The sequence below is a fragment of the Oryza sativa genome, chromosome 1 (genome assembly GCF_034140825.1).
Source record: "Oryza sativa Japonica Group chromosome 1, ASM3414082v1".
Taxonomy (NCBI): domain Eukaryota; kingdom Viridiplantae; phylum Streptophyta; class Magnoliopsida; order Poales; family Poaceae; genus Oryza; species Oryza sativa.
In genome coordinates this window covers 34799870-34810701 of record NC_089035.1, presented here as the reverse complement: position 1 = coordinate 34810701, position 10832 = coordinate 34799870, and the positions used below count along the sequence as shown (strand labels likewise).

Genomic DNA, 10832 nt, shown 5'->3' with positions numbered 1-10832 from the left:
GGAATTGGAACTGGGCTGGAAGTGAGTAAACAAACAGACTGAGTAGATAGATAGGGCCTGTGTGGAGAGAGCTACCGTAAAAGGCTTTGCCTAATTATAGCTGGTGGATAATTATGTTTGAGAAACTCCAGTATCATTAACAAAGCTAAACAGGAGTTGACGACGGCATCTTTAACTAGTAGATATGGTTCTCTCTCCTCTCAAGAAGAAACTAGTCGGGTCTACGGATAGAAAAGGGAAATAATTTAATTAGTTGTTATTTTTTCTTCACCTTTTTTTACGAACTGACGATGAACTAAAGCTATTCAATACCAACTAGCTAGTATCTTGTGAGATATCCGCATCACCCTGTTTCAACCAACCAACTTTAGTTTTGTGCGACACGTATGTATTAAGAGAACAACAAGCAGGCAAATTTCGCCGAGCTTAATCATACTGTGCTGTACTCGCTCGCTCGGAGTCTTTAGTACCACCTCGCCAATTTGAGAAGAAGTCCACTTCCTTATAAGGCCCAGTGGGCAACCACTAGCCGTGTTCGTAGAAAGGAGAGACGGTTGGCATCTCCCCTGACAGGGACGGGATCAGCTTTCGGGCTTTCCTCCATCACATTGCGGTTAAGGCTACCCGCTTCGGCGGATCTTACCCAAATTTTTTTAAAACCTTTATTTATGCTGTTACAAATGTTGTTCATACCACTGGTGATTAATTGACTGCTCAGTTTTCAGAAATGCAAACTCTCTGAATGTATTTTTTTGCTAGCTGATTGCCTGCTCAGATTCACAAATACGAAACTCTGAATGTGGTAACAAAATCACAGGTCCTAACATTATTTCATTTGTTCTAACAAAAAAAACTACAAATCCTTTTTTTTTGTAATTAATTGACTGCTCAGTTTCACAAATACAGATTCTCTGAAAGTCTGAATGTATTTTTTTGCTAGCTCATTGCCTGCTCAGTTTCAGAAATACGAAACTCTGAATGTGGTAACTAAATCACAAGTCCTAACATTATTTCATTTGTTCTAACAAAAAAGAACTACAAATCCTTTTTTTGGTAATTAATTGACTGCTCAGTTTCACAAATACAAATTCTCTGAAAGTCTGAATGTATTTTTGTACTAGTGAGCTGATTGCCTGCTCAGTTTCAGAAATACAGAAACTCTGAATGTGGTAACAAAATCACAACTCCTAGGTCCTAACAAGATTTTATTTGTCCTAAAAAAAAGCAAACAACTTTGAACCATGATCGACGTGATCACAAATTAATGAAAGAAACCAGAAATCGATCTGCAGATGCAAGTGCCGCATCTAATTTTGAATCCCCCATGTCAAGAGTTACAGCGTTGTAAACTACGCTATTGTCATCTGCAACTGCAAGCACACGAGTCTAAGACCACAGGAGAGAACTAGCAGAATTCTCATCATATTCTAATGAAGAAGATGCTGAGCTCCGGCCCATTGTTGCCGTCGGGGTTAAGCATGTAGAACGACTCGGAGTCGCGGGAGCCAACGACGCGGTCGAAACGCGCGCGCATGTACGCGAGGTCACCGGCGTCCTGCACCTCGGCGCCGGCGTCGCCTCCCATGACGTCGGTGGGCAGAACGCCGGCGCCGACCGACACGGTGCGCAGCAGCTGCATGACGGTGAGGTCGCCCTCCGTGGGCTCCCGGCGCATGGCGTACCCGATCTTGCGCCCGTTCACGTACGCCGTCCACAGCGGCTCGTCGAGCAGCCGCGTGCGGCCGATGCCGGCGCCGGCGCCCGGCGGCTTCTTCTCGCACTCGAGCGCCACGCGCAGGTGCTCGGCGCCCATCTCCTGCATGAACCTGCCGGTCTGCATGGCGAGCTCCAGCAGCAGGATGGGCACGCTCCCGGGTGTCTCCTGCACCGCCAGGGTCACCCGCGCCTTGCGGTACCCGAACAGGGTCCCCGTCGTGCGCGACGCGCCGCTGACGTGGCCGTCGTGCGCCCGCGACGCGCCGCCGGGGGCGCGGATGGCGCCGTGGAAGCGGCACGCCGGGGCGAGGATCGGGAGCGACCGGAACAGCGCGCGCACGGCGCGGATGGCGCGGAGGGAGCGCGCGGCGGCGCCGCCGCGGCGCTTCTTCTTGGAAGGGGGCGCGGTGAGCGTGATCGCCGGGCGTGGCGTGTGCGGCGAGGGCGGAGGCAGCTGATCCGGGGTGGTCGCCGCGCCGCCGAGGGGAGTGCGTGGCGTCGGCGGCGGGCGCAGCGGCGACATCGGCGGCGAGGCCTTCGGCGTTGCGTTGTAGCGTAGCATGCTTGTTGCCGCCCGCCCGGACTGACACGTTTGACACAGGAGGAGAGCAATGTTGTGCCCTGTGGTGTTTTTGAAGGGGAGACGCCAAGACGAGAGGACACGTCTCGTCAATTTTTCCGTTTTAGACGGTGTGTCGGCGACTCGGCGTCTCGCTAGCTTCAGGGTTGTTGGTGGAATGCACGTACGTGGGATGTATGAGGCATGCACGTTGGGCATACATTTCTTTTTCTTTCTTACTTTGGGTTTTGTTTGTTATGGAGTGCACTTCATTTTGCTTTTATCGTTTTGATTTCGACTTTCGAGGATGGTTAGCATCATGGCAATGTTTCGACGTCTTAAGATTTCTGCTTCGGGGTGGGATATCAAGGAAAACGCTTCTCACCAAGAAGGCATCCTTTTTTGCTGCTACATTTGCGTACCTGTGCTACCTTTCCTTTTTTTTGGTGCAAGGGCAATGGAAATTTGTTTTCCGATATGTAGGTGGTGTTTGTATCCAGGGACTTAACTTTAGTCCATATATTTAAACACTAATTTAGAGTATTAAATATAGACTACTTACAAAACTAATTACATAAATGAAAGCTAATTCACGAGACAAATTTTTTAAGCCTAATTAATCCATAATTAGATAATGTTTATTGTAGCATCACATAGGCTAGTCATGGATTAATTAGGCTCAATAGATTCGTCTCGCGAATTAGTCCAAGATTATGGATGGGTTTTATTAATAGTCTACGTTTAATATTTATATTAGTGTCCAAACATCTGATGTGATAGGGACTTGAAAGTTTTAGTCCCATCTAAACAGGGTTGCAGTAGGTCCATCCCACCATAGGAGCTAGCTCCCCTGCTTGATAGGGTCTTGTCCTGTTGCGGCTGTTGCCTGGTAGAATCAGATACTCCCTCCGTCCAAAAAAAAAAAAAAGGCAAACCCTGGGTTTCCGTGTCCAATTTTAACTGTCCGTTTTATGTGAAATTTTTTTATAATTCATATTTTCATTGTTGTTAGATGATAAAACATGATTAATATTTTATGCGTGACTTGTCTTTTTAATTTTTTTCAATTTTTTTTAAATAAGACGGACGGTCAAACGTTGGGCACGGAAACCAGGATTTATCTTTTTTTGTGACGGAGGGAGTACATGGCTGACCGTCATCGTTGTTAGGTGGTCGGCTTGAAGTACAAGTTGAAGATTTGACCACCAGAGTGAAGGAAGAGCCAAATGACTGAGATATTTTTATGATTTTTTGTAGGGGTGAAAACGGAGCGGATATTATCTGCTCCGATCCGCTCCGAATCCGTCCAATGTGAGGATATGGTAAGGGTTTTTAGATATCCGGCCGGATACGGATGTGGTATCAACGATATCCGACGGATGTGGATTATCCGATATTTTGATCGGATTATCCGATGTACTATTTGGCGGATAATCCGCAACTTTTAGTATTTCAGCCCATCTATTGTGACCTAATCCACTCAGTCCTCCCCAAATCTCTCTCTCTCTCTCTGCCGAATGCCTGCGCCGTCGCCCGTCTGTCTCTTCTCGAGTCCGCGAGTCGCCTCTTCCTCTTCGCATCTTTTCCCACACGCGCCGCCGGAGCTCCACTGCAGGCTGGTAGCGCTCGGCTTGTCGGCGCCGCTGCCAGCGCCAGTACACACAGTCGCCGGCGCCATCCAATTTGTGACGGCCAACGACAGATTAGGTATTGATTTTGAACTATTGATGTATTGTTTTCTTGTACACTTGCAATCCAATTTGATTATTTGAAGTTTCAAATTTGGGATTTAGAAATGTAGAGAAGAGATTTGCTTGCGGAAATTACATCAATAGCAAGTTATAATTTGATTAATTGTTCATCATTTATTCATTTCTTCATTTCTTATATTATGTTTTTGATGCATCATGGATGCATCTTGGATTATTTTGACTAGTGAACTATTGAACTGAAGTACTGAACACTTATAGTTATACTATTGAACTGAACATAGTGAACTAATGATGTTTTGCTATTGTATTGGGGCTAATTGTATTGCTGCCCTCTTGTTGTATGGATTGAATACAAACTTGACATCCGACAACTTTTTGTCCGTTTCCGAACCAAGTCCGCACCGACTCCACACCGAATCCGACGTCCGAAATAATCCGCTCCGCATCCACATCTGCACGTCATCCGCATCCGCTTAAAAAAAATGGTTTAGGATATGGTATAGCTATTATCCGTCCGAATCCGATCCGCTTTCACCCCTAATTTTTCGATGTTTCAGTCTACTTTGTCTTAACTAGCACGGTGGCCCACGCAGATTGCGCGGCTAGCATTATTATATTTTCTCTCATATAATAGCATATATGTTTTCTCATTATATTATTCAAATATATTAAAATGACAACATAATTTTAAATTTTACAATAACTTTACAAAACTACTAATGTGTAATATTTATATTGTATTTTATATACGTGTTAGTTATTAATTATTTTTAATATCAAATTTTAGTTATTTCTAAATTATATATATTCCTATATGGAATCTAGATTCGTCTTTTAATATTTCTTTTTTTAATTCCGAATTTTCTGTAAATTGTATTTCCATATAGACTCTATGCTTTTCTTCCAATATTATTTATTTTTATTTCTGATTTTTTATTATTTCTAATTGTATTTCTATGTGGACTCTAAACTCATCTTTCAATATTCTTTAATTTTTAATTTCGAATTTTAGTTACTTCTAAATTGTATTCCTATATTTACTTTAAACTCGTCTTCCCATGTTTTTCTTAATTTCGAATTTGAGTTATTTGTAAATTGTATTTTTATACGGACTCTAAACTCTACTTTTAATTTTATTATGTTTATTCCAAATTTTAGTTAGTTTTAAATTCCTATACGGACTCTATACTCTACTTCTAATATTCCTCATTTTTTAATTCCGAATTTTTATTTTTTTTTCTTAATGTATTTCTATATGAACTCTATACTCTACTTCTAATATTTCTTATTTTTAATTCCAAATTTCTATTATTTCCTAATTGTATTTACTATATACTCTACTTCTAATATTCCTTATTTTTAATTCCGAATTTCAGTTATTTCCTAATGTATTTCTATATGGACTCTAGTCTCCTCTTCTAATATTCCTTATTTTTTTAATTCCGAATTTCAGTTATTTCCTAATTGTATTTCTATATGGACTCTAGTCTCCTCTTCTAATTTTCCTTATTTTTTTAATTCCGAATTTCAACTATTTCTAAATTGTATTTTTATATGGACTTTGTTTTTTTTCTTTTTCTCCGATTAATGTGAGAATTTCTAGGCCATGAGAGCGAACGTGGAGGCTCATTTTTCTATTCCTTTAATAATATAACCAGTATGGTGGCCCGCTCAAATTGCGCGGCCAGCATCATTATATTTTTTTCTCATATAATAGCATATATGTTTTCTCATTATATTATTAAAATATATTACAATGACAACATAATTTTAAATTTTGCAATAACTTTAAGAAACTACTAATGTGTAATATTCATATTGTATTTTATATACGTGTTAGTTATTAATTATTTTTAATATCAAATTTTAGTTATTTGTAAATTATATATATTCCTATATGGACTCTAGACTCGTCTTTAAATATTTCTTTTTTTAATTCTGAATTTTTATTATTTCTAATTGTATTTGTATGTGGACTCTAAACTCATCTTTCAATAATCTTTAATTTTTAATTTCAAATTTCAGTTACTTCTAAATTGTATTCCTATATTGACTTTAAACTCTTCTTCTCGTGTTTTTCTTAATTTCGAATTTTAGTTATTTGTAAATTGTATTTTTATACGGACTCTAAACACTACTTTTCATTCATTTTATTATGTTTATTCTGAATTTTAGTTAGTTTTAAATTCTTATATGGACTCTATACTCTACTTCTAATATTCCTTATTTTTTAATTCTGAATTTCTATTTTTCTTTCTTAATTGTATTTCTTTATGGACTCTATACTCTACTTCTAATATTCGTTATTTTTAATTCCGAATTTTTATTTATTTCCTAATTGTATTTCTATATGGATTCTATACTCTACTTCTTATATTTCTTATTTTTAATTCCAAATTTCAGTTATTTCCTAATTGTATTTCTATATGGACTCTAGTCTCCTCTTCAAATATTCCTTATTTTTTTAATTCCAAATTTCAACTATTTCTAAATTGTATTTCTATATGGACTCTAGTCGCCTCTCCTGATATTTCTTATTTTTTAATTCCGAATTTCAGCTATTTCTAAATTGTATTTCTATATAAACTCATATTTCAATATTCTTTAATTTTTAATTTCAAATTTCAGTTACTTCTAAATTGTATTCCTATATTGATTTTAAACTCTTCTTCCCATGTTTTTCTTAATTTCGAAATTTAGTTACTTGTAAATTGTATTTTTATACGGACTCTAAACTCTACTTTTAATTTTATTACTTTTATTCCAAATTTTAGTTAGTTTTAAATTCCTATATGGACTTTATACTCTACTTCTAATATTCCTTATTTTTAAATTCCGAATTTCTATTTTTTCTTAATTGTATTTCTATATAGACTCTATACTCTACTTCTAATATTCCTTATTTTTAATTCCAAATTTCTATTATTTCCTAATTGTATTTCGTTATGGACTCTATACTTTATTTCTAATATTCCTTATTTTTAATTCCGAATTTCAGTTATTTCTAATTGTATTTCTATATGGACTCTAGTCTCCTCTTCTAATATTCCTTATTTTTTAATTCCGAATTTCAACTATTTCTAAATTATATTTCTATATGGACTCTAGTCTCCTCTTCTAATATTCCTTATTTTTTAATTCCAAATTTCAGCTATTAATAAATTGTATTTTTATATGGACTCTGCTTTTTCTTTTTCTCCGATTAATGTGAGAATTTCTAGACCATGAGAGCGAACGTGGAGGTTCCTTTTTCTATTCCTTTAATAACATAATAGATAGATATTTCTCTTTGTTAAATCAAAATATTACACTATGTATTATTTTAATGGTGTATCACATTTTTATGATCTATATTTTAGGAATCGTTGATGTTTCATGAGTGAGACAAAAATGTTTCAAATCTTTGATTCCACTGTGTTTCATCATTTTAATTATTTGAAATATTTTTTATACAGAGACGAAATTTTTTTTTTACCAGCGGTGCAACATTATCTGATTTTTAGGAGAAAAATTAGACGTTTGATACGTAGTCTTCCCGTGAATATCAAGTGCAAAATGTGCATCACAATTCACAGAAAAGTGAAAATACGAGACAGCAGAGCAGGCCTACTGGCTACAGCTTCGGGATTATGGGCCAACTCGGAGTAGCAGATTTCAGAGAATTTTTTTTATTTATATACATTTTTTTATTAAAATATTTACAAAAATAATTTTTTGTTTTGAAAATTTACAAATTTAATCGCCTGCCGCCAAAGGGCGGCGATTTTTAAAAATCGCCCTTCCAGAGGGCGGCAAGGGACCTAAATGCAAATTTTCTAGCACAACCTGTTAGCTCTATGATTTTATAATTTATAATTATATTATATAAAGTTAGATGAAATAAAACTTTATATCAAAATTGTAGAGCTCAAGGAGATCTACAACTTTGTAGTTAACAACTTTTTCATTTAAAATATCCAAATATTCGTTACAAAATATAAAACACATTTAAAAAAATCTCAGATCTACATTTCAAACGACATTGAATGGAGATAAACTTTATATATAAGTTGTAGGTCTTGATGAGATCTATAACTTTGTAGTTTATCACTTTTCCATTTAAAATCATTTGGAGTATCGAATAAGCATTATTAGTTTTTAAGCAATTAAAACCGGTGGAAAGAGTTTGAACACAAATAAAAAATTTGCATTTAGGTCCCTTGCCGCCCTTTGGGAGGACGATTTTTAAAAATCTCCGGCGGCAGGCGATTAGATTTGTAAATTTTCGAAAAAAAATTATTTTTGTAAATATTTTAATAAAAAAATGTATAAATAAAAAAAATTCGATTCCAGATCCATCGTTATGGCTTCATGGGCTTTGGCCTTTCGGCCTGACAGCCCACGGAGCAGACTCGATAAGCTATGGGCTAGAATTAAGCTTTAGCCCAAGAATAGTAACAGCTTTTTATGTTCCCTTGCTGATTTGTCTTTCTTAGGGCAATAGCAATGTAGGACACATATTTTATAGACCAAAGCTGCCATCTAGGTCTCAGACCTTAAAAAGACACAGACACCACAGTGTAATGCGGCTTCAAATAGGATCCATTATATCTGTAGGCTCACATAGAAGACACTCAACCTATGATGTGTGTGACACATCTTGCGTTGTTTCCTTGCTAGGCCAATTGAAATGTGTGTTAAATCCCATGCCTACCCCGCTATCCTCTTCGACCGAATAGTACTTTCTCCCTCTCGGTTCCTCCGTAGATTTTAGAGTGGCTATCACACTGTGCTGCCATGCAGATCTGGAGCCTCGCAATGATGTGTTGTCCCAGTCGTTGTGGTTGTTGCCAGCGAAAGTGGCACGGGAGGGGCCTATGGTTGCGTGTAGACTATCAGATACTGTGCAGACAGAAAAGGGGAACACCGGGTAGGTTGTAGGTAGGGAAGGGAATAGGTTGACTGATGGTTTCACATGCTCAAACTGGTTAAATCCACATGCACGGCTCGGATCTATCGAAGCTGATTCACCAAGAGAGGCCAAAGCGGAACTTCAAGAGCAAGCAACGCATGATTCAGCCATCAATTAGGGTTTACCGGCAACATACCTTCGAGATGCTGATCCTGACAATGCCTCTAGCCACCGGCGAAGAGCGAGGCAACGACTGCCGACGAGATGGAAGCGGGTCGCGAGGGCAAATGTGAGCACGGGACAGCGAAAGCGAGCGCAAGAGTTTATCGATCCAGTGCCGTGCAGAGGGGCGGTTTTGAGGATTGGGCAGGATCGGTGTCATGAGGACATGACGGCCATACCATGAGTGTCAGCCGATTCCCGAGTTCCGATTTTGCCCGCGTGAGTTAGAGAATGTGTCTCTAAAGAATATGCATTATATTTCTTCCCGAGGACCCAACGATCGCGCTCATGAAGGTAAAATGCCGAGCTGGCGCATCGGGATATGTACGTGTTGTGAACGCCCTTAGAGCAAACATACATGCAACTTTAGACCGTAGATTTTGTGTCGATGATTCTCATGAACTGCGTAGTGATGTCTAAATTTATTTATAAAACTAGATGAAGTCCCGCACGTTGCTGCAGGAGTTTTTTATATGATATTAGAAGAAATAATAGTTACACTCATATAATTTTCAACTCTAATCAACTATTGAAAAAAAACTATAAATAATTAAGATGGTGAGGTTTATAACAATTTATATCGTATAGTATTGATGGTTGAAACAAATGTGGTTTAATATTGCTGCTGAAATACATACGTAGCATTCTAAGATTAATCTTTGCATATAGATAACTGATGGAAGTGCCTAGTAAATTGAAATTGCATTTGGTCAAAATGAATCGGGTGGGTCTACTGTATATATATATTTAGATTGAACCAATATGTAACCAATTCATTTCCATATAAGACAGCTAGTGCTATGCTAAAGTAGTGCAAATCAATGAATAAAGGGAATATATCCATACATACACAAAAAAAGATTAAGTGCTGACCTTGTTGTGTTGCTTAACTAAACACAATAAGTTTGAATCCTTAGAATCTTGCCTCCTTATTTGCTCAACCTACACAAAAGGGACCAACTGATTAGCTCACCAACGTACTGTCAGAAAAATGTTCAGGATAAGTAAGAACTTAACTGGGTTTGCAAGATAAACGCTGGTCATTGATTCATGGCGTCAGTCAAGAGGGAATTAACATATTTTTTATTTAGAACCCACAATGGATAAACTAATTAATTAATGAAATGGAAGAGAAAAATTAGGAACACACATAGCAGTAAAATAAAAATGGGCTTACTGCTGCTCAGAACCGAAACATAGAAGGCATCACAGGCAATAGGCATTCTCGATATGCGACGGAGAGACGGAGAGTACTCATCTGCACATAGAGCTGCAAAAACAAATAAATCTCAGAAATCATATGCCACGACCGTTGTTGCCGGCTTGCCGCCCTCGTCTGCGTTCGCCGTGACCGACGCTGCCGCCTTCGTCCGTGTCCGCGTCCGCCGCCGCCCTCGTCCGCGTCCACCACGCCATCGACCACTGCCGCCGCCCTCAACCGCTGCCGTCCTCGTCCACGACCTCCGCCGCTGCCGCCCTCGTCCGCGTTCGCCGTGACCAACGCAGCCGTCATCGTCCGCGTCCGCCGTCGTCGCCGCCGCCGCCCTCGACCGCTGCCACCGCCCTCGTCCGCGACCGTCGCCGCCCTCGTCCGCGTCCACCGCGCCCTAGACCGCTGTCGCCTCCCTCATCCGCGTCTGATGCCGTCGTCGCCGCGCTCGTCCGCGTCCGCCGAGCACGGCGGCTGGCGCGCGCGGATGGGGGAGGAGAAGAGCGGATGTTGTGATGCGAT

General features: G+C 39.3%; 1 protein-coding gene, 1 long non-coding RNA gene and 1 other non-coding gene across 3 annotated transcripts; 1 reads left to right on the top strand and 2 right to left on the bottom strand.

Annotated features, from left to right (window-relative positions):
• The first annotated feature begins 531 nt into the window (after nt 1-531).
• LOC112937715 (U6atac minor spliceosomal RNA) lies at nt 532-655 on the top strand. The gene has a single exon (XR_003240374.1). It is a non-coding gene; the product is annotated as a U6atac minor spliceosomal RNA (small nuclear RNA).
• Nucleotides 656-1190: 535 nt separating this feature from the next.
• LOC9268494 (protein MIZU-KUSSEI 1) lies at nt 1191-4608 on the bottom strand. Its single transcript, XM_015787642.3, has one exon. The coding sequence runs from the start codon at nt 2492-2494 to the stop codon at nt 1421-1423; it is 1074 nt and encodes a 357-aa protein (XP_015643128.2). The 5' UTR covers nt 2495-4608; the 3' UTR covers nt 1191-1420.
• Nucleotides 4609-9805: 5197 nt separating this feature from the next.
• On the bottom strand, nt 9806-10832 carry LOC4327553 (uncharacterized). The gene is made up of 2 exons (XR_001548210.3): nt 10278-10832; nt 9806-10042 (listed from the first exon to the last, which is right to left on the bottom strand). It is a non-coding gene; the product is annotated as an uncharacterized lncRNA (long non-coding RNA).

Excerpts from the sequence above, each read along its gene's own strand:
- LOC9268494 (XM_015787642.3), bottom strand. The coding sequence starts at position 2,494 with ATGCCCAACGTGCATGCCTCATACATCCCACGTACGTGCATTCCACCA.